The sequence below is a fragment of the Hipposideros armiger genome, unplaced genomic scaffold (genome assembly GCF_001890085.2).
Source record: "Hipposideros armiger isolate ML-2016 unplaced genomic scaffold, ASM189008v1 scaffold_1422, whole genome shotgun sequence".
Taxonomy (NCBI): domain Eukaryota; kingdom Metazoa; phylum Chordata; class Mammalia; order Chiroptera; family Hipposideridae; genus Hipposideros; species Hipposideros armiger.
In genome coordinates, this window is record NW_017732772.1 from 27322 (window position 1) to 52185 (window position 24864).

The 24864-nt window shown below is 37.0% G+C and overlaps 1 protein-coding gene across 2 annotated transcripts in view; it reads right to left on the bottom strand.

Annotated features, from left to right (window-relative positions):
- Window positions 1-5824: 5824 nt before the first annotated feature.
- The window catches only part of GUCY1B1 (guanylate cyclase 1 soluble subunit beta 1), a 44014-nt gene continuing 24974 nt past the window's right edge, over window positions 5825-24864 (bottom strand). For both annotated transcript variants that reach the window (XM_019633868.1, XM_019633869.1), the window contains exons 5-14: window positions 21922-22119; window positions 18637-18867; window positions 17277-17393; window positions 16203-16336; window positions 13499-13696; window positions 10525-10762; window positions 9234-9374; window positions 8573-8727; window positions 8142-8268; window positions 5825-7029 (exon numbers count right to left, since the gene is read on the bottom strand). In XM_019633868.1, coding sequence (XP_019489413.1) covers window positions 7006-7029; window positions 8142-8268; window positions 8573-8727; window positions 9234-9374; window positions 10525-10762; window positions 13499-13696; window positions 16203-16336; window positions 17277-17393; window positions 18637-18867; window positions 21922-22119 — 1563 coding nt within the window. In that variant the 3' untranslated portion in view covers window positions 5825-7005. The remainder of the gene's footprint in view (window positions 7030-8141; window positions 8269-8572; window positions 8728-9233; window positions 9375-10524; window positions 10763-13498; window positions 13697-16202; window positions 16337-17276; window positions 17394-18636; window positions 18868-21921; window positions 22120-24864) is intronic.

Here is a 24864-nt window from a genome sequence, read left to right on the forward strand (position 1 = left end):
TTTTAGGCATATTGGATTAAATAAAATATATTATTAAAATAAATTTCACCTGTTCCTATTTTTTAAAGCATGGCTACTAGGCATCATTAAATTTAAAATTTCGCAAGTCATAGGTGACTCACATTTATGTCTGACATTATATTTCTATTCAACGATGCTGACAGACTACTTTTGCAATTTTCTCAAAAGACTTAAAAATACATCGTGCTTTGAAGGAAAACATAGTTATTCTAATACATCAAGTAATTACAACCACCTCATTATTTAATATCCTGTTCTAAACTTAAAATCGAGGATATAAAATCATTCAAAAGATCTGTACCAATAACACCATGGCACACACAAACTGACACCCTGAAAAAGGCTTTGGACTCTGACATACTAAGTAAGCTCCCAAATCTTTCCTGCCTCTAACTTTCAAAGTTACTGGCTTCTTTTGACAGACCACTAGGCTTTCCTGTCAGATCCTAAATTTTAATTCTACATACTTCCTGAGACTGAAACTTCCTTCAGGCCCTGCCTTCACGGTGTCTCAGATCCCAGGATACAAACTCCTCCTCCTCCAGGCCCACCCTGCCCCCTCCCACTCAGAGTTCCTGTTGCCCAGGAGAAGGGGAGCCAATAGCTGGCTCAGCCTAGGCCTTACATTCTAATGATTTTTACACAAAAACAACTGAAATCCTTTTGGTTATGTTATTTGTACTAATACATTCAAAGCTGTGTGCAATTACAGTATCAGGTTTTGGTGCTGTGGTTGTCCAGAACTTTATGATTGCATGGGTGTATATAAATTATATTGAAATTTCTTCATGTGATGCAAAAAAAAAACCAAAAAACAAAACAAAACACTATTTACAGAGAGTTTTTTAAAGTTTTTAAAAAAATTTTTGCTATTAAAATAATTTCCCCCAGGTTTAGTGGGGTATAAATGGCAAATAAAATTTGCATATATTTAAGGAGTGCAATATGATGTTTTGACATATATACATTGTGAAATGATTGCCACAATCAAGCTAATTAACATATCTATCACTTCACACATTTACCTTTGTGGTAAGAACATTTAAGATCTACCCTTGTAGTAAATTTCAAGTATGTCACTATTATTAACTATCGCCATCTTGCTGTACATTAGGACTCCAGAACGCATTCATTTTATAACTGAAAGCTTGTACCCTTTGACCAACGTCTCCCCATTTCCTCCAATCCTTGTCACCTGGTAACCATGCTTCTAGTCTCTGTTTCTATGAGTTCAACTGTCTTAGATTCTACACATAAATGAGATCATGCATTATTTGTCTTTCTGTGTCTGACTTATTTCACTTAACATAATGCCCTCAAAGTCCATCCATGTTGTCACAAATAGCAGCATTTCTTTCTTTTTAAAGGCTGAATAATATTCCAGTGTGTGTGTGTGTGTGTGTGTGTGTGTGTGTGTGTGTGTTTATACCACATTTTCTTTATCCATTCAGCCATTGATGGACACTTAGATTGTTTCCACATCTTGGCTATGGATTTCTCTTTTTAAAGGATGATGGTCTGTTATTACAAAATGGGCAATAAGTTTATTAGCAATAATTAAAAAATTCTCTATGTAACACTGACACTTCCTGTCTTTAATTTGTAAGACATTATTTTCTATTCAAAAAGGTGACTATTTAAAATAGAGGTGGGCCAGCCAAGTGGCGTGTTGGTTAGGAGTTGGCTTGGGACACCAGCTCTGAGCAGCAGGACCTCAGTTCGGATTCCACATGCGGGTCAGTGATACTGCGCCCTACAGCTAAGCTGGTGAACAACAGCTCGACCTGGAGCTGGGCTGCCATGAGTCACTGGCAACGGCGTAGGCTGCAGTGGGGCTGGCCGGCAGCAGGCGTGAGCTTTTGTGAGCTGCTGTGAGCCACCGTGAGTGCCTGTCCAATGACCAGCAAGAGACTGCCTCACCTGGGAAGAGCGCAATGATAATACCAACATGGGCCAGTGAAGCGACTTCCTCCACTACTAGACTGAACAACAAAAGGACAGCAACTTGTCTGTTCCCCTCCCCCAATTTCCCAATAAAATCTTTAAAAAAAGAAAAAATAAATAAATAAAATATAGGTACATTTTCTCCCCTTATTTTTAGAGAACCAAAACCACAACTCTTTTATTAATGAATTTGAACTTAGGAGATATAATTAGATAAATAGTATAAGGCCGATTTTTAACAGAAATACATACTTTGATGCTCTTATACACTAATCTGGATTAGTCATTCTGATTTTAGCTTGGAGTCAAAAGTCCTCACCTGGTATTTGACTTAGATTTGTTTATTTCTTAGAAGTTAGCTTTAAAATCCTTCAGTTTATCTACAAGTATTCAGTGTTCCTGGATTATTAAAGAGAGTACAATTAAGAGTTTAAATTGTCTTTTTCAGTATTCCCAAAAAGGCCAGGCCAAAGTCATAGGATCACTGCACTGGAATTTTCACCAAAAAAATGATGGAAGTTTGGAGCAAGGACTAACTTCAGCTATCATTTTGTCTAGTCCTTTTTTACAGGTAAGAAACTGAATCCTAAGAAGGTAAATGACTTGTCAAAACTGCAGTGCTGGGGACTCAGGTCTTTGACTCTGTCCAGTGTTTTCTGTGCTGTTTTTTTTTTGGTTTTGGTTTTTAATCTACCCTATAATACTTTCTCTCTCCAATATGGTAGAAGTAGAAAGGAAGAATCATTTAGACACATTTTTTATTAATGTAAAGTAAAAGGTTCTCCAATTTTCTCCTTGTAAATAAACAGTACTTTCTTAGTTGCATTTGATTGCTTTTAACATGAACTGGATACAACTTAGTTTGCCTATAATAATCCTGTTCAAAGAGCTTCTATTACAAATTGCCTGTTTTAACAAATTTACACAGCTTCCTACAGAATTTGCAGGAAACATTTGGGTGACATTCAGAACATGATATGGGTGAAGAAATTTCATGTTACCTAAATAAATGATCATACTGGGGTACAAATAGTTATTTTTATGACATTCCTTTGAACCTAGGGGCTGGTGGGAGAGATGAATTCAAGGTAGGACACAGGAAGTGACAGTCAGTTGGGAACCAAGGGGGTGGAATGCACTTACTTCTCTGAGAGACCCTGGGTTCTTCCCTGTTCTTTCCCAGACTTTGATCCTAACCAGCATCCTCTGGAAACCACCTTCCAGAGGTTTCAAGAGCCGGTAATGAGAGCAGCAAAAAGAACATACTTAGGAGTCCGCAGATAAGTAATTTTTCTCCCTTTAAGAATTCTGCACTCATTTACAATGTATTTTTCCCCCAGACACCACCAAACTCTTTTCTCAGGGCACCAGCTGAGTGTCTTGCAATTCAGTTCAGTTCTGACAATATCTACCTGCAGATAGCATCAGATTCCACAGGTTGAGGACTCAGTCCTACAAAACTGCACCCACTTCAGAGGCCAACTGCAAACCCAGGTTGTCACCTGTGCTTCTGACCAAATGGCTATAGATTCAAGGTTCCCACAACCCTGTCATTGGATTCCATTAATTTGCTAGAGGCACACAAACTCAGAGAAACATTGTACTTACCAGATCACTGGTTTATTATAAAAGAATATAAGTCAGGAACAGCCAGATGGAAGAGATGCATAAGGCAAGGTACAGAGAAAAGGTGCAGAGCTTCCACGCCCTTTCCAAGAAAACCACTCTCCTCGCATGTCCACAAGTTCACCAATCAGGGTGCTCTCCAACCCAGTCCTTTCGGGTTTGTACAGAGGCTTCATTACATAGGTGTGAGCGATTAAATCACTGGCCATTGCTAATGAATTCCATCTCCCGCCCCTCTACCCTCCCAGGAAGTCTGAGGTGGGGAGTAGGGAGAACTGAAAGTTCCAACCCTCTAATGACACTGGAGTCCAGCCCCATCTTTAGGTGCCAAAAGCCATTCATTAACATAAGAAAAGAAACCTTTGTTGCTCTCATCACTTAGCAAATTCCAAGGGTCTAAGAAACTTAGGCCAGAAACTGGGACAGAGAGGAAAATCAAATATATGTTTCCTATTATAAATTGCACCACCACAATATGAAACGCTTAGAATAGGCAAATCCTTACTTACAGACAGAAAGTAGATTAGTGGTTGGTAGGGGCTCGGGAAAAGTTTAATGGGGAGTAACGGCTAATGGTTACAGGATGTCTTATTGAAGTAATGCAAAATATTCTGCAATTAGGTGGTTGTACAACCTTATGAATATACTAAAACTACTGAATTGTACACCTTAAAAGAGTGAATTTTATAGTAACTGAATTGTATTTCAATTAAAACAAAAATTAGAATCCAACAGACCCCAGAAAGCTAAAAAATAAAATTGTCAGAATGCAGTAGAATTTTAATAACTGTAGAATCTAGGTTGTAGGTGTATGATTGCACCCTATACAATTCCTTTAACATTTTTTCATGTTTTAAAATGCTCACCAAAAAGGTTTGGGAAATAACTTCACAGAAACAGTAAAAAGAGAACAATAATTTTTTTAAAGATGTTTCCATGAAGTAGTTATCAGGGCCAATCAACTGGTTAGTGTTCACTGAATTTGAAATTAGGAAGATGACCTTATGCAAAGCAAGCTGCATGCACAGAGAACACACTGCATAGGAGGATTAAACAGGAGAGAAATGGAGACACTGAGTGTCGATTACTAACAGAGGTACAGGTCTTTGCGTCCATGACGTTAATTCATCTTTAAACTAGATAGCGTATTTCCCCATGTATAAGACACACCCTTTTTTGAAATATTTGGGGCCTAAAAACTGGGTGCGTCTTATACAGTAGTTGTAGATTTTTTTACTTGCATTTCCCACTTTTTTGCGCTTGTTGTCTTTGCGCTCATTGTTACGCACTTGTTACCAGTATATTACGGTAGGTTACGTTTTGCCACGTTCTGCCCAGAAATGGCTCAGAAAAGATTTTCGTACAGTGCTGAATTCAAGTTAAAAGTGATCCAGTTTGCAAAAGTGAATGGAAATCGTGCTGCCGAACGTAAGTTTGGTCCTCCTCCAACTGAGAAAACAATCCGAGACTGGCTATGGTTGGGAGTTTTGACAGTGATGAGGAGTTGTATGAATTTTATGATGAATAAAACTTGAGTTCAATAACTTTATGAATACATTTTTTTTTCAAATTTCGGGCCCCAAAATTCAGGTGCATCTTATACATGGGGAAATATGGTAATCATGTGGGCTGGCTGAGTGGCTCAATTGGTTAAGAGCTGGCTCAAGAGTGTGAGCTCTGAGCAACAGCAGTTCGATTCCTGGCCCGAGCTGAGCTGCTGCTGAGCTGCCAACAGGTGGCAGGATGGCTCAGCTAAAAACAAACAAACAAACAAGCAAAAAAAAAAAAAAACTAGATAATCATAAAGCCCAACTGGCCTCTGCCTCCTCATATTCCCGCCCTACCCTGTCCTCTCGTCTCTCATTCTCGAAGTATATTTACTCTGTATCTTGAATATGTCTTATCACTACAAATGTCACATTTTTATTATATGTGTATGTGTGTTTCACCCCTAAAAGACTGTGAGAACTTCAAGAGCTAATGTCATTGCATATTTATCTGTGTGTCATCCCCCTACCCGCCTCTCCCCCAGGTCTAGGATTGTTTCTATCATTTTGTTGGCAGTAAAGAAAAACAGCACTTGAGAATATGCCAATCTAAGGGCAGTCATTCAACTTTATAATAGCAGTGAATTAAAATTAAAGTTTTATCAGGTAAAATCATTAAATGTATTTAGCATTAATAAAATGACAAATAACATATCATTTTTGTTGAAGTAAGAACTGTCTAGAGATAAGTGGAAAAAAATAATTTATTGCAGATGGTTTTACACATGAACATGGAACATTTATACATATATATTGATGTGTTGATAGGAAACGCTAAATTTAAAGACAAACATTTTTACACAAAAGTTGTTGCACTATATTTTATAAAGAGAGATAGTAATAAATTATCAGAGACATTTAAGAATAACAGGCCAATTATTCTAAAGGGAATGCATTCTATGTTGAAATTAAACTAAATTTCCAAACATGATGTCCTGAATATAATCACATTCTTCTAAGCTAAGAAAAAGAAGCTCATTTCTGGGAATAAGAGAGAACTCTGATTAACAGAGTGTCCCCACAGTGATTCCAGCTTTATTCTTAGATGTGGTTAGAGTCCCTACCATGGATCCCAAGCTAATGTAATAGCTCAATGTGGAACAGTGCCGCCTTCTATAACAGCTGCACGTAGTTAATGAGATTTAATACAAGGGATACAATAAAAATGATAGCATTTTAGAGGAATTATAATTGCCATATGATTTGAATGAGCAATCAAATATTTTAATCACAGAAATGTGTATTCTGTATTTCTGAAGGGAAATTAGCACACTTCAAAATAGTCACTATTTTCTTCACATGGTCCATGAATTCTTACTTTGGGAGTCTGAAAATAAATCACATTTTTCCCTAAACCTTAGAATTCACTTCTTTAGAAAATGATTTCTACAGTGATATACACCAACACGATATAAAGTTTGTTATATATTATAGTCATTAAAATATACATATACATATACATATATGTGGAGCATGAAACAGATTTGATAAACCACGGTCCGTGTACACATGGCCAAATACTGTTCAGTTTCATTTAATCAAATTCAACAAATATTTATTGGGTGCCCACTACTTGCAAATTACCATGTTAGGCAATGCTGGTAGTAGATTTTAAGACACATGAAGCACATATCATCCACATCTAAAGCCAAACTTTAGATAATATATTAAACCTCGTAAAGAATCAAAAGCAGAGCTAAAGTTGAATAATGATCAGTGAAAGGTATACTTAGGAGAAAGGCTTGGGATAATTGAAAAGGATGAAGCAAAATTCTGTATCCATAGGTAACAGCCACTCCTAGCCTTGCCGTGTGTTAGAGGGTAACGGGAACCTAATCTCAGTCTCCTTCGTCCCACAGTCCAAGATTCAGTTATCATCTTGCTCTGTTTCCTTAAAAAGCAAAAGAAACAAGGGATTAATTTTCAGTGATAACAAAGCTTGTACTACTCCTCATTTTTTTTTATCAGAGTGTGATCTATCTGAATTCATATCTAGTCTTTCTAAATTATTCCCACTGTAACTGCTTGAAACAAGGCCACCCAACTGAAATGACCAACACTTGACGTATAGCTTCATTTATCTGAAGTACATTTGTAAGCGTGCCAAACCTGTAAGTAAATTATTCCAAGTTAAAACAGCTGAATTGAAGATAAATATTTTAAAGTTTGGCGTTCCATTCCTTTTAGGATTTGTTATCCTGTAACAGGATACCATTTTTAGGGAATAGTATACATACAGGACAAAAAAAACAGAATCAAGTAGTCTCACCCTCTCTAAAGAACCAATACATCAATAGGGGAACAAAGTGTCAAAGTTGTTGACGCAACACATTGTGAGTGGCAAAGGGCTGGGCATGGCCTGTGTACACAATCCCACAGACATCATAGTGTTCCAGTGCAGAGTACCAGTGTTCTGAGATCCACTCTAGCACATGGGCTCTGGCTGGAGTACAACCATAACACTAGCACAGACCTAAAGCTTCCCTTACAAGATCACTCAGATTCTGGGAAATTACAAATCACTCTTCTCTCTAGGAAACCACACAAGGGACTAGGACTTCCAAAGACCCCCAAACACTCCACAGGAAGATAGTTTGGCCCTTTGCAGGATCTGAAGTTTCATGGTTAAGAAATGCTGATGGTGAGAGCAGAAGAGCTTCGGGAGCTGAGGAATGAAGGCTGAGGGGTCCTCACCGCCCACTCACGTCAGCTGAGTTTGAGCCAGATTATGGAGGTAGAACAAAAAACAGGTTTCCTCCATCTAGTGTTTTTGTTTTTAATTTCATAAGAGGACAAAAGCTGGCAACGATAAAGTATCCGCTAAGAAGTATTTATTGTTCTAACTGGCTCATTAATTGTGCAGTATTTCTGCGGCTTTACTTAAGAGCTCATTTCTGTAAGCAGGAATTCTTTTCAAATGAAACATATTTTCAGTGATTATGATTTAGCTCTCATATTTATAGATTGTCTTCAAACAAAGAATTAGACTCTGATTCATCATACCTCTGTTCCTGCATTTTTTCTGGATAGAAACCAAACTTGCATTGGTTCTTTTTTGCCCTTCATGGATACTGGGCCTCTGTGCTCCAAATGGAACTGTGGATCTGAATTTTCTGGTGTCATAAGACATCTGAAAGTCAGGGGACAGGGAGAAAGTGACATGTACCGAAGTTATAAATCAAGACAGCAAAGAGAGACACTAATATTGTATTTAAAGGTAACTCAAGGTTTTAGGCACAATGGTCATATCAGGAATTCCTAAGATGGTGCAGAATCTTTTACAGTGTAAGTAAGGACCAAAATCTTCTCAAATAAAAAGAAACAATCCTAAGAGCACAAGTGGTTCACAGCTTCAAGGTAACAAAATCATGGAAACCACATGCAAAGAGACATTTTTCTTGCAAATAGATAAATACCAAGACATGTTCTCTTACCTGTATGTATATTCAGACACATTTATTTTTCCTTTTTCTCCAGTGGTTTCTGTTCTGCTTGTGAGGTTGACAGTGTTTCCAAACAGACAGTACCGAGGCATCCTTTGTCCTATGACACCAGTAACTACCTCTCCCGTATGTATCCCTATTGTTATCTGCAGAAATCAAAGTTTTGCTTCAATCATTTCAATCACTAGTCACTAATACGTGCTTATTTTGTATTACAGGATAATGTAAGGTCATCCAATAAAATCGTAAGAATTCTCTGGAAGAGCTCCAAGTATATTACAGACAAAATCAAAACCTTCACTAAATCTGTCTTCCAAGAGAAACATTCCTTTCATAGAATCTGAAGATTTCAAAGATGTGAACCGGCAATTTACATGAGACACAGGAAAGAGATTTTTAGAACTAAACCGGAAAGGATAGGAGGTTTCATCTCATTCTCATCACTTCCGATACGTGAGATAGGCTAGGTAATTTCAGATAGGTGGAAAGAGATTTGCCATCTCCGTGAAAGAATGTAATATTAATACAACAGGCTCAATAAAACATTCCAGTGTTTCTCATAAAGACACCCTTCCTGGTACATAATTAATGACTGTCTGGTCAAGAATATGAATCAGTTATCCACAGAAGTCTATCTGTTTTATTTACTAACCTGAACAGATTCGCCATCTACTTGAACCTGACCAGCAATTTCCATCATGTCCAAGGCCAGGTGGCAAATGGATCGTGCATGGTGGATACATGGTTCCGGTAAACCACTCACTGTCATATACTTATCACCAACAGTCTCCACCTAACACATATTTAGATGATTATTGGTTAGCATAAACAAGACTATTTCATTTGCTACCCCTATACAAAAACTAGTTGTCCAAGGCTATCAGTAACTTTCAACTTTCTTCCCCACTTAGTTCTCTAAAAATTCTAAGGCTTTCAGCTCCAGGATGAAACCTTGTAAACATTTGAAATTTACACACATGGCACTTGAGGTCTTTGATTACAGGCAGATACAGACGCAGTATTATTTTTCATCTTGTAAGTTCTGGTTTCTCACCTCAGATACCCTTATAATTCAGTAGAACAATGCATTGCCTTATTTCACCCTACAACAGTGATGCTTTGAGGGCACGAGAGACACTGCCTTAAGTTCAATGATTTATCACGGTCATTAATCATTTATTTTTATGATGTGCTCACCAAGTGTTACATTGCACCTCGGAAAAACGACTATAAAATAAATAGTTCTTGTGGCACTTATATTACTCCAGATGCCTGGAGATGGTTTAGTGAACATTCTTTCCTTTATGAAGCAATATTCCACTGACTTCATTTTTCCAATATTATATTTTTTTCTAACTGAAACCAAAGGCAGAAATGCTCTATAAGTGTTTATCTTCAAGTTGATATTATCTAAAATTCCAGCACCTTTCTCATGCTCCATGACTTCTTACCGTTCAAAGCCTTTATGTATTTCAGTAAGAATGTCTCTTACAGAGCACTAAAACAGGTGTCGTGTTTCTATTATGTGTGATAAACAACCAGCAAAAAAGCTGCTGAACATTTCACTTTAACTAGAGAGTCAGCTGCTCCATTCACCTTGGTTACAAGGTAGAGAACATTTTTTTTTAAATTTTTATTTCTTTATTTAGTTTTAAATTAGATTCAGGTGTACAACACCATGCAATAGTTATACTTTTTATCCCTCAAAGTGACAAACCCCCCCATATCATACATATCTATTACAATTCCCTTGACTCCACTCCCACACTATACTCCACATCCCATGACTATATATAACAAGAAGTGGTTATTTAAGATAATGATAAATATTGAATACATGGGGCTTTCCTCTGTTCCGAGGCTCCAGTCAGAGAACGCTGACTGCAGTGCCTCCGGAGGGCGGTGTCCGAACCACACTGTGTTACCAGACGGTCAGGACTTGCCTTATACACAAATGGATTTTTCCTGGAATCGGTCAGCGTGTCGAATCTGGTGTAGAGGTCGTTGAGGAGGTTCACAATCTTCATGGCACCTTCTCCAGACGCATGCTTGCTACAGAAAGCATTGAAGCCCACGATGCCGCTGAAGAGGATGGTCACGTTGTCGTATCTTTTTGCAGGCACTGGACGCTTGTGTCTCAGTTCGTTGGCAACGGATGGAGGAAGGACAGAGTACAGCAACCTGCTCAGCGGGATTCGGAAAAAGTCATGGTTAAGAAATGCTGGGAATAGTTTTAGCGCTTCAACTTAGCCATTTTGTAGAACATCAATGTCATGTGCACTGTCAAGGCCTGGGTTCTTATAGGACAACCTCCAAAACTAGTGTTACATATTAGCCATACTCATAAAGTGGAAAATGAGACATATAGGTGATATACATCATTTGTCTGTTTTAATCACATAAAACGTCCCCAAGGCCAAGCCAATTCCTAGCAAATCAAAATAAGTGAAACAAACGTGTAGACAACGGGCTGCAATAGGGGGTCGAAGTTTTGACTGGCAGTCCTGTAGTCTGCCCCTCCTGCCATGATATCACAGTATGGAAATTGTCATGACCAGCACTTACAGCACTGTATAAATAGCACAGTGCCAGGGGCATGGTTAACTCAGGAATAAGAAATGTATCCCAATTGCTGCAAAGTAGGGTGGAAAGAAGCAGATTTGTCTCCAGTCTCGTGCATGCCTCACTCTTCTGTGGAAGAAACTAGTGAGACAGGTGGAAATTGGTCCAGACAAGAAAAGATTTCTTTCTATAGGAACACTGAGACGACTATTAATACAATGCCATCAGGGATTGTGTTGCGGGGAAGTACAACAGGGGAAGGACTGCTACTGCGGGATTTCCAGGGAGAGAAGAGAGAAGTGGGCTCTGGGCAGGAGGGCTCCGAGGAGGAAATGATGTCTCCTCCTTTTTTTTTCCCCTAGAGCCAAAGAAGTTAAATGTGCAAATAAAGCAGAGCTCTCATTATTTTTCCTAGCTTTAGTGGAATTTCCCCATACTTTCATGTTTAACTTTTAAACCATTTACAAAATATTTTAAAGCTATATTTGAAGATTCAAATGTGAACAGAACAACTGAGCATTAAAGAAAATCAACAGGGAATGGTTTATATTTCAATCACCTTGATAAATACCTACAAACAAAACGTAACCTAGCTGGTTTTCTAATGTAACAGCCAGAGCAGGATGCTGAATAACTTGCAAATCCTGAGTCCTGAGTCCAAAGTACTATCTTACAAGCTCCACAAAATGTGACTTTTTTCATGGATAAAGTGTACCACATACCAATAAAACACACAGTTTGAGTTGTTTTTCAATCAGTGGGAAGAATCTGAGCCAATTACCCCATCTATTTTCTGAAATTTGCAAAATACCTGGATAGGTTAAGGGGGTCAGGTTAGGACCATGAGGAACGTTAAGTGGTCTCAAAGAAACTAAACACAGCTTTCAGCTTCATTATACGAAGTCCAAAGCAAGTGAATTAAAAAGCTATGGATACTTTCAGAGGCTGTAAAGCAGGGGTCATCCCGGCCTCAGGGGACACCCCAGGACATTGGATCTCACTGTTTTCCCCGCACTCCCTGGAAGGTCCTCCACAAAATGGTTTGGTCAAAAAAATCTACAGAGGGTGCCAAGAAAATGCATGCACATCCTAAGAAAGGAAAAAACTGTATTAAAACTGCGGTACTCAATATATATCGATAACAAAAGATGAATACAAGTCACGTTTGGCTCCTGCAATTACAACAGGTGCTCAAAGTGGATACCATCAGTGCACTTTTAATACAGTTTTTTCCCTTTCTTAAAATGTGTATACATTTTTTCTGGCACCCTCTGTGTGTGTGTGTGTATCTATCTATCTATCTATCTATCTATCTATCTATCTATCTATCTATATATATATAAAGGCAGGTATTTACATGGCGTTCTCTATTTCATCTATGCTGTTAAATAATTAACTGATGAGTTTCTGTGTGGGCACAGCATCCATCCATGGGCCACTCTCTATGTATCAATGCAAGAAAAGAATAGAGGGCAAAGCTGTTACCAATATTCTGAGTGCTCAAGTGGAGTGAAGCAAGGCACACTCCTTATGGAAGTAAAGCGGGGTCAGTTCAATTCTCCAGCAAGACAACTCTATTATATAAATGCTAAAAATGAACACACAGACCCTGGGTAAAAAATCTTATGAGTGTCAGTGACTTCATCCTTTGAATACATGTGAGCAAGGCCAAGTAGTGTGCACAGCGTGTATTTGTTTAAATGAATGACTTGAAAATAGAGCATTAACTTTAATGTTATGATACTTGCCCAATAGTTCATAATTTAATCTACCATCCATAGCAAAACAAGTTTTATATTTTGATGTTTTTGCTAATGTTTGTCTTTACAGATATGATTGTTGCCATTACAGATGACATTACAATCTGTCAGATTCATACCAGCCAAGCCCTAAAATAATTCAGAGTGCAAGAAGAGAAAGCTTTTCAAATATAATGGCCAACTCTAAGTTTAGTGCTCAGTGTAACCCTCAGCATGGCCAGTCTCTGGCACACAGAGGGTTCTCAGTACGTATTTCTTGTATAAAGGACTGAAAGAATGGTTAGCTGGACTTGATGCATTTGAATTATGCTAATGATTTTAATGATACCATAATGATTTTCAGAGAGATGTACTGGCATATATTCCTTCAGCTCGGTTTGTAAAAACAGAAGACATATTCCCACTACCCTGAAGACTGATTTATTTCTCTAGGCATAATTTCATTTTGAGTGATGTGGATGAGCTCATTCCCCACTCCGGAATATAATGGCTGCCATGCCTTTTCAGTCTGATTATTAATCTTCAGTATAGCACAGCCACAAGATACGGTACCCAACAACCGTGCCCTTCTTTTACCATGAGGTTACATACTCACGTGTCTGTCTTTTTCTTTTCATCTTCCAGGGCTCTTAACGTGAGCTGCAGCCTGTCTGTCAGGATCTCTAGTTCTTGAGTCAGTTTGTATTCCTCTCTGAATTGCTCTCCCAAAAGGACAAGGTCGCGTGTGGCATCATGCAGAGGGATGTCACTTAGATACAGGCCTCTCCTTGTCAAATCATCCAGATTCATCACGCTGTTTACACAGAGGAATGAGGCGACATCAGTCCAACTTGTCCTCGTGACAACACCAACCTTGACTGCTGTCAGGGAGTATAACCCTGCCATCTCCTACCATTCTAAAGCCTCTCAGGATGAAGGAAAAAAAAAAATTTGGACAATCCCATGAAGAGTGTAACTGTTCTTTCAGAGATTTAAAAAATCTATCAAAGAGTCATGGACTCAAAATGCATTTTTGCCAAATTGCATTTTCTGATGCCATTCAGGCTAAATTGAAAGATAAAGTAGAATATGAAACCTGCTTAGGTTTTTAACACAAGACTGTGCTTTACTAGTTTTTCCTCATTATCAAGAGATGAAGAAAAATTTATCTTTACTCTCTTTAACAGAGACAACTGTGTTTCTTCTGAGTTCATTTCTTCCTTACAAATATCATGATTCCTGTAACTGGTTGCCTTTCCCTCTAACCATGAAGATTAAAAGTTTACAACCAGACTTATGATCCATTTTCAATAAGGATTTTATGTCTTTATGACTTTCTGACATGTATTTATATACTACTCTTACTTCTGGTTCTAATTTCTTCTGCTATTTTCTTTGACTAATCTTTCTCATTTATTTGAAACAATATTTAAACTTTCTAAATTTTATGCATCTTTGCAACTTAAGTCATTTTTGGAACAACATAATAATGTTTATTGACTCAGTGAAGATCTCATAAGTAAAAAGTTGCTTTTGAAAATCTATTCTTTGGTGAAAATGTTTTACAGTTATATTATTGGTGTGAATCTTTTAAAAGCAAAGTAATTACATCTGGGTATTCACAATAATCATTATTCTAAAATGACCTAATTGAGTTGAGGTTTAACTGAAGAATTTTGGATTAATGAAATGTCTCTCTATAATATATTCTCAGTAGAAATATACATAAATCAAAGCAACAATTAGCATACCAATATAGAAAAATAAAATAATTAAAGAGTTTACTAATGAAGCACATTGTCTCTTTACATTTTGTTAAAATGGATATGGAAGTTAAAGCTCACTTGCAGAAATAGACCCCTCTGGAGAGAGGCCAGGTCACCTGCCAAGCGTTATACAAGATCTGCCTATGAGCGCAGGAAAAAAGGTTATAAACTTAAAATAAAAATGCTCATATTGAGTTTGAAAACTTAAATAATGTCTCAATCTTCTAAAATTCATTATTTTAACAAACTACTAATATTTTTCTAAATTTAAACTTAAATCATCTTGAAATTATTTTGTAAGTGAAAATGCTTTTGTTTGACTTTTTTTTTTAATGTGAGTGCAAATCTTTCTACACAACATGTACTGCTACCATATGACAATCTGCAAATGTGTCACTATGTGACAAATTTCTGTGTGTAGTAATTAACAGACTCCAAATTTTCTGCTTGTTTCTGAAGAAAGCTTTATCACCATACATAAAAATTGTCCCTATTGAGAAGCTGTCAGTATACCAAAGCTCTACTTGGAAAGAGGCAGAAGGGAAAAAAACACTCATTGATAGCAGATGAAGATATAATTGATCAATGGAGGTTATTAACAAAAAAATAAGCTTATATTCCTTAATTTTGTTTCTTTTATTTTCATGATATATATTCTCAGGGAAAAAAATCATCACTAGTCTTATACAGTCTTTAATACTATATTAATAATATTAAAGGAAGTTGTTACAAAGTTCATTAGGTTTTTCAGAAATTTTGACAGTAATTTTGAATGAAAAGTGATCAAAGTAGACTTTAAATTAAATTTTTAGCCAATAGACCACCAAAACATGCTTTCTTCAGTATGTTACTAAACAATGTGCATGCATTTTTGGTTATACGAAGTTAAATACACAAAATATCACCTAACAACAAGTTACAACAAGTTATCTTTTTCTATTGTTCTAAAGCAAATTTTGATATATTTTTTTGTATTCTGAATTCTCATGTATCTTTCATTAAAATACTTTGTCAAATTGGAAAAACACCAACTTACAGTTTTACTTCCCTCTGATGTTAATTGCAAATAGCATAAATTTCAACTTAATATATTTTGAATAGCGTATCTTGACTGACATAGCTAAATATTTTTAAATATAAAATGACTGAAGCCCAGAATTAATTTGAAAAGTCATTTCTTGGTGCCAGCCATACCCATGTATTTATGTCACCAAATTAGATGCTTTCCGAATTGCTTTTCTACAGGATGCCTCTTTGGAAGGTACGAAGCTATAGAATTAGCTACCTGCAGATTAGGTATAACATGATCCAATGGCATAAACACTCAGCAAATAGTTTTAAGACATGGCAAGTAAAATAGAACACATGATTTCTTCTGCATTTACTACAAATGTGAAGTGACATTAACCTTGTCATAGAGAGGTATACAGCAAGAGTTGTGAAATCTAATTACACTTCAGAATATATAGACATGGTTGAATAAAATGTTATTGAACTCCTTCGTTAGCTAAAGATGGGTACTTATAACCTTATAATTAATCTAAAAATTATTACCTTGGTGAGCACAGAAAAAGGATGCTATCTGCTTCAGGTAAGTAGATCATTTGACCCTTGAGACGTAAGCAGCTGATCTCAGTCCCAGTCAGTTCATCCTCACACTCCAATTTCTCTACATCCAACAATCCTTCCTTGAAAAGGCAAGACATCACCATTAATACCTAGCACCTTTCTCCCGACCTAACAATGCCGCAACAAGTAAGACACACATGCCTTATTTCCCACCAAACCATAAGGGAGAATAAGTGGAGCAATTAGAACAGGAGGAGGCATTTCACCAGAATTTGGCCGGGGAACAAACGTAGTGGCTCCCTTACAAGCACTGCAGAAAAGTGACTGGCCTTTCTCCTTTGAACCCAGACAGAATAGTTGCGGTACTGTTCACATATTTATTTCAAGCCTCCATGAATCTTATTTCTGATTTTCCAGTATGGCTACAACGTATAACACCAGGCTTCATCAAAGATTAAACCAACTCCCCACCCCCACATTCGTGGAGCAGTAGTTAGTTCCAAATACATAAGTATGTGTACTTAAGACCTTTGGGAGGGGTGTAGGAAGGATGAAGTGTGTACTCTAGGAGGTCTTTGCTGTACCAATCCCAAAGACAGACTCTTTGAGATCTGGGTACTACATAAATTATCAACTGAATGAATATATTTTATCACTTTTGTTTTCCCACAAAAATAGCACCAAAAATATTAGACACTTTAAGAAAGAGAATGAAGTTTTTAAAGTAGAAAATATCTTTATCAGCTCTGATTTCTAAAATAGGACATTGTAGCTGCACAGGGAGTAAAAGACGTTGGTTTAATATGTGAAACTGAGCTGTGCCATCAAGGCATTCTCAGCACTTACTTTTGTTCATTCTGATTAGATGACAGTTCCATTGTGCCTCCGACAAACCAAAAATAATACCATAGCCTTTGAAATAGGGCTTCCTTGGAGGTTTCATTTTGATCTCGCTATACCTCCTCCATCTTATAGAATATAATAATAGCTACTATCTCCTTCAGAACACTAATATGAAACATACGTTATTACTCACATTTAATAAAATATTTTAATTACCTTGCTTCTCAATACGAAAACTGTATTGATGTGTGAAAGGATACCATGGAAACTAATGTCAATATGAGGTCGGACCAGAGAGAAGACAGACAAAAGGCTGCAATTGCCAGGCTGGAGCTAAAATGTAGATAAAAAGAAAAGAACACTTAATTATTTAAAACACTTTTAATGATTTGATATCGTTAGATCAAACCAGCTCGATTATATATAAATATAGTAATACATTACTTTGTAGGAAAGTTACCTCAACTATGGACTCATATCTTGACCTATGCAACTCGGTGATTAAATAGACATCAAATAGTTTCATGAACATAAAACCCAATGTGGATTCAGATGACTAATAGTCAAATATAAGCTAAGAAATAAGAGAAGCGTTTTCAAAGAAGAAAGGATGGAAATTTATCTTTTAAAATGTAGCATGAGGTGTGAAATGCCTATGGTTTAAAATAAAATTTAAATATCAAAACCACCAGCAAACACTCACAGTTTATCAAGAGATGGTTAATAATAATAATAGTAGTAGGTAAGAGTTATTTATTGCTTATACCAGACAAGGGACTAGACTCCATGTTCTTCTTGAGCTCTCTATCCTCAACGCTGTAACAAAGGGAAAAGAGGCAGAGAGGCAAAGGAACCCAATTCAGGTCGTACAACGAGGCAGAGGCAGAGCCAGCCAAGGAGCCCCAGTACACCATTCTGCTTCCAGATTTATAAGTTGACGCCTGCTCCCATTTGGGCTAATTCTGAACTACCAAGTCTCTTTAACTATAAGCAGAAACTATCTTTAGACGGCTATCATGTACAACTCCAAAAGTTAGTAACTGGTAAGTAGAAAGGAAGGATTTTACAAACGGGTCTGAGTAATGCAAACCAAACGTAAATTCTCATCATCACCCCCAACTGTCCTTTGATGCTTTTCCTACTCAGCCCCATGAGAATCTCTATCGTTTCCCTTTGGTATATTTTTCATTCTCTTCTTTTCCCTAAAAAATGTCAAAAGTTGATTTGCAAGCTATTTTCAGACAGTAGATATCCAGCAAATATTTATTCAATGAATGAATAAGTGGAAGTTGATTGTTACTAGAATGCTACCATTTTCTCATTTAATAAAAAGTATTCCATTCCCACTACCATTGTGTTTACAACAGAAAAAAAAAATGAATAAATAGCGGCCCTAGGGAAAGTCACAGTATGCTCAAATACACTAAGCTCATATTTAAACAACCTATGTGATACATGATGTGCTGCACCTTACCTAATACACAGCCATAGGATTAAATGAATGAATAACCATGGAAACAATAGTGTCTTTAAGGCCTTTTGTCTCAGGCTCCAAGGAAGTGTGATGTCAGTTTACCTGGGGAAGCACTCTGTATATGGCGTTGCCACATTGAGTGACCACTAGGTCCCGGTCAAATATTATGTGAAAAGGAAAAGCTTTGCAGAAGGTATATGGGCTGATGCGTGATTCCTGGGTACCATTTTCTTCAAATCTGTCAAGATCTTCATAAAAATCCTCTTCTTTAGATTCTTTTTCTTCAATTAAAAATTGAGTATGATCACATTCTTCATTTCTTTGCTGAATAACCTGGATGTCACAGGGGGGAATGGTATTAAATGTATGCATTTCGATTGACTTAAAATACCTAAATACCTAAGAAACGGGTTATAGCATTGCCTTTAGAGAGTTAATTTTAAATTGTTAATATATGCAAACACTATACATGCCTAAAATAGAAAACTATGTCTGGACATTTATTTATGAAATTTGAAGACCGAATAATTATTTAGGGTAAAAATGCAAATCTGATATCCATCCCTCAGCAGCCCACACAGAGTCTGGTAAAACTGGGACCAAAGCACCCTCTTATCCTGGGGGGATTAGCTCACTCAGCCAGCACACTTCTACAGTGAATGACCGATAAACCATACAAAGCAGCACCACTTAACATGTTTAAAAAAAAAGATATTTACAAACAGATGGAAATGAAATCATAATCATATTTAAAAATACATGCAATTTTGCTTTTTACTCATCAATTGGCAAATATATAAAAGTACAATACCAAATTGGGTAGTATACAGAAAAAGTCATCTCAAATACCACTAGTGGGAGAGTATTCTGATTAATCTTTCTGAAAGATAGACTGATAACATGCATAAAAACTCCTTAAAAATTATATATTCTTTGATTTTATTCCAAATCTAGAAACTCATCCAAAGGATGTAATCACAATAGGCTCTCTATTTAAAGAAATAATTACATTTCCGAATTTCTACTCAGTAACTACATTTCTGTAATTTCTAAATAACCACATTTCTAGAGTTTAAACTATATTTAAATAAAGCTACATTCTTAAAATGCTATTCACAGGTAAATACATTATTAAGGTATAGAAAAATATATATATATATACATATATATATATATTTTTTTTTCTTTTCTTTTGAATTCAAGAAATTGCAAGCAACACCTCCTCCTATAAGGGGAAATACTCTATTTAAACTGCAGCCAGATCCAAATGGGAAACAGTTGGGGCCGTATTTCTTCAGATAAAGCTACATGAAGGCAAAATGTTGCTCTTTTTTACTTTTTTTTTTTTCAGAATTCATTGCAGTCAGCATGTTGTAAGATTTAAGAGTAAATCACAGTTAACATGGACACTATCTGCATATATTTTTTCAGATATACTTTGCTGGTGAAAACAGGATGTAACTACTGTAACTGTCACACTACTACACTGGTTAAACATTAGTATCCTTACTTATGATTAAAAAATTCTGCCCCATTAAGGTTGATTTCCCTAAAGTCTCATGAAACAAACAAAAGAGTCAATCTTAAAATTCACGCCTAATTTTGATGTTCTGCTCTGTTTCTATTTTCGCTACAAGAACTGAATTATATGCAACCTTAATTTGCTAATTAAGTCTTCAGTTCTACTCTTCGGCTTTGATTAAATTGGCAAAACAAACTGCTTTTCTGTATATTTTTAATCTGTCCTTGGCATATCTCTTCATGACATGGTATAATATTTCTAAAGTAGATAAATTGTCTGGTAGCTCTGGATTTGTTAAATACAAGAATACTTCAGGAAATTAAAACAGTGCCTTTGAAAAAAATGAAACATACAAAATACAATTATCAAACACAAATATTTCAAAAGTTTATTTGCAGTGCTTAAAAAACATGAAAGCCACGAGACAACCCAAATATTGCATGAAATGAACCTCATAATGAAGTAAAAACTTGAATTTTATACAAAGTATGCTAATGCTGTCACCCTCCCATACCAAAGACTCTAAATACCATAGCAACGGAAATTTCCAATTCTGCCCTAATTTATGTTTCTTTCCTACAGTTTCTATGGTGCCTGCTCCTTGCTCAGCTTGGCTACGTAAAAGACAAACCCAAGAGCAGACTCAATATGCATATAAATATCCTGATATAGGCTCACTTAGTATAAATGTGTTAGCTTGGGGTCAGGATCAAAGATGGTAAATAAAAGGCATATAAGATTTTGATTAAATTCTAGTGAGATTCCTAATTATGGAAGAATTTCGATCCTTTACCCAAGGTTTGAATTTGTAAATCTCTGGATCTGATAATGTCCTGTTACCCATAGTCCCACTCTCCAGTTGTAGAAAACCTAAAGATGCACCTGGGAATCACCAGCCCATGTCATGTAAGAATTGACACCCACTCCTAAAGGGAAGCAAACCAAGAAACCTAATGTGATATTCCTAGATTAAATATATGGAATACTTTTCCAATGTAACTAATCTAAATGTTACAATTTTTATTTGTATAGTATTGCACTTAAAATGTAAGCTTTCTGTATGTTAGAACGTAACTATGATCTCTAAGAAAGGACTGCCGTAAAGAAAGAAAGCTGAAATAGAATATCCCTCTCCCCACTTTTCTCAAACCTGGGGCCACAGAAAAATGTCTCTTTGGGCTGAATATGTCAAGCACACAAAAAGCAGCTGACTGGGCGAAACTATCTGTGTCAGAAATAGAGAAAAATGATGGCTCTCTTTATTGAATAATTGTTGTATCAATACCTTGAAATTATCACTAAAAACCAACAGTATATATTATCAATAACAACACATGTGTAAAGTATTGAGATCTGGCTTCTTTCACCAAGTAATATAATTTAAAAAAAAGCAAAACTTTTAGTTCACAAAATGAAATACTCCAATTACATTTCAGGGACAGACAAAAAAATCCACCAAGAAACAACGAACAGTAAGATAATATCTAATTTTACATTATCTTATTATTTGATTGTCCATGTTATGTTTTTTGTATTCTGAAGGCCACAGCCTAGTCAGTTGCATATCCTGCTTCCCAGCCAGTGTGCGCTCTTAGGGACTGCAAACTAAATTTCATGTGGCCTTAAGCAATGTATAATTAGAAAGAAAAATCTCTGCCACAAGGAAAAAAATATCCTGCATTCTTGTATATCCTTACATTCCAAGGCCAAATATAGAAGATGGCTGGTTTTGCTACTCTTGTAGCTTATATATCCCTCTGGTGAGGTCCACTAGCAGCAATAACTGAAGGTGACTTCACAGAGGAGAATTTTTCATGTTCTACATGTCATCTGTGTTCAGGAGAGAGTTCGTTACTGATCATTACCTTCATGTCGATTTCAGTGCCATGTATCTGTTGAGCTACCGTTTTGATGATTCCGATGACGATATCCTGAAGTCCTTCTCTCTCCGAGTAGTAGTGCAGAATGAGTCCTTTGCCCTTCTCTGCATCGGTGCACCTAAAGGAAGGTGCACGCATACCTGGGTAGATAGTAGCAAGGTGGTCATGCAGAGCATCAAGGTTCTGCAATAAAGAGGAGACAATGACGAATAAATAATGCTTCCACAAGGGCAGCTGCCTTCTGGAAAGCAAGATAAAGAAAGAAGGCTCAATCTGAGCTTGGAAGGCAGATCGGCCCAGGAAACATTCACATAGCACCTCCTTCCCTTGCTGTCCAGAGACATCTGTAAGTCAAGAACCATAGAGAACTTGAAACTAGAATCATTAAGAAAAATATCTGTGGCTATTAACAGTTAATACATTTTAAAGGACAAATAAATATGTGAGATATAAAAATCAGAAAATAAATATGTGAGATGTAAGAAGCAGAAAAAAGAAACACAGTTATGGGCTAAAGCAAAAATATGCATATTTACAGAAGTTTGAGGCAGTTGTATATGCATGACACTGTCATTTCATGGTAATGTAGCCAATTGACTCAACTTTTCTAAGACTTGATTTCTTCTGATAAAATGGAGATAACTAAAGCACGTAGCACATCCCAGCTATAGTAGGCAAAATAATGGGGCCCCCTAAATTTCCACGCCCTAGTCCCTTTGAATATGTTACCTCACACAGCAAAAAAATTTTGCAGACCAGAGTAAGGTTATGGATCTTGAGTTGGGAAGATTAACCTGGATTACTCTGGTAGAGCCACCCTAAACTAACTGCATGAGTGACTGAGCCCTACAAAGCCAAGTACCTTTCCAGGCTGTAGGGAGAGAGGGGTGCAATGACAGATGGTCAAAGAGATGATACATAAGAAATGACCCCCTGTCATAGTTCTAAGATGCAGGGGACAATGTACAGGGATGGAGAGAGGTCCCCAGGACCTTAGGGCAGCCCCAGCTGATGGCCAGCAAGGAAACTGAGTCCTCAGCCCTACAACACCTGAATGAGCAAGGAAACGACTATACCCTAGAGCCTATGTAAAGGAACACAGCCCTGCTGGAACCTCGATTATAGTCCAGTGATACATGTTATAGACTTTCAACCTACAAAACCATAGTATAATAAATTTATGTTGTTCTAAGCACTTACGTTTGTGTAATTTGTTATGGTAGCAATTAAAAAAAAAAAAAAGAATACACCAGGCAAATAGTAATCTATTAAAAACTGTTGATTTTTAGTGGCTCAGTTGGTTAAGAGCTCGCTCAAGAGTTTGAGCTCTGAGCAACAGCGGTTCGAGTCAGCCCGAGCTGAGCAGCCGTGAGCTGCCAACAGGTGGCGGGATGGCTCAGCTAAAAAAAAAAAAAAAAAACTGTTGATTTTTGCTAAAGAGAACAAGAAAAGCAAAACAGTCACAGAATACCACCGGCCTAGAAGAAGGCATCACAAAAGAAGGCGCTGGAGATGAACCCAGCAATCTTGGTTGTTGTTCCAAATGTCTCAACGAGACCAATGTAGGGAAACAGAAGCATCCAGTAAGATATCAGGAAGCAACTGGAGTGAGTATGCGGTGACTCCATGGAGGCCCAAATTTGAGAAATACCCCACCAGGGCACCCATGGCACTGTGGTTTAATTCCCTGTCACCTCCATTCAACCATTCACTCACTCTATGAAGTTACTTCATGTACATCACTTACGTGGTGCCGGCTGGAGACAGGGAAGAGGGTTGGATACAAATTTGCATGATGCGGACCTGACTTTAAGCAGTCCGTGGTTTATAGCACCAACGAATGTGCTGAGTGCCTTTTTTTTTTTAGCTGAGCCATCCTGCTACCTGTTGGCAGCTCAGCGGCTGCTCAGCTCAGGCTGGACTCGAACCGCTGTTGCTCAGAGCGCAAACTCTTGAGCGAGCTCTTAACCAACTGAGCCACTCGGCTGGCCCTCCAGAGTGCCTTTTGATGCATAAATACAGACCCAAGGACTCAGGCTAAAAGAATGAGGCCCAAAGATTTCAAAGTGAAGATGAGACCTGAGCTAGGTCATGAAGGTTGACATTCTGATTCGAAAAAAATATTTCAAGAGCGTCCTCAATCGGGTAAATCTGGCTTCTTTTTTAAATGCCTTTACACATAATGTTTTTTTCTGTTTGTTTTCTTCCTAAAAAGTTTACCTGTTATAATCAAGTCAGGCCATTTCTTAACAAAAAACATCAATTCACCCCAATTGCCTCTAGAGGATGCTATTGCCATGTAAATGGAATCCAATATGGCAGACAGTAAGTACTGGACAATTTATATAAACTACAAGCCGCTGAAGTTCTAAAACTGTTTTGCTTAGTTGAGTAGTACAAAGGGCTCTTCTTATGATGAGTTCTTCTCATGGGAACGCTTTCCTGAGAAGGGAAGACGTGAGGACTGATCTTCATAACATCCTACATCCCTCACATTCCTGCTGATGTTGTAAAAAGCTTTGCCTTTCCCACAAAGTCAAAATGGAGCCAGTTGCTGCATTTGGGAAATGCCCTAGTGTAGTCATGCCCAGGTACTGTGTTATGGCTCATTTTAGAGGGAAAAAAATGAATCAATCAATAACTTGAAATATGTATTTTAGTATTTTTTTTCATTTTTCCCTCTACAAAGTGTTTAAATATATCATAAGTCAATATGCCTATGTCACTTTCATACTCATCTATTTTTATCCTGTGTTATATTAAATTATTAGCACATTTCCACATGCAGCTATACCATGAGTCACAAAAAGATAGGCACTTCACCCTAAATGTGGAGCTATTTTAATTTCAATAGAGTTATTAATATTGATAATAAAATTTTGCTTGAATTGATCATTTCAGAGCAAGTGGGAAAGCAAAATATGCAAA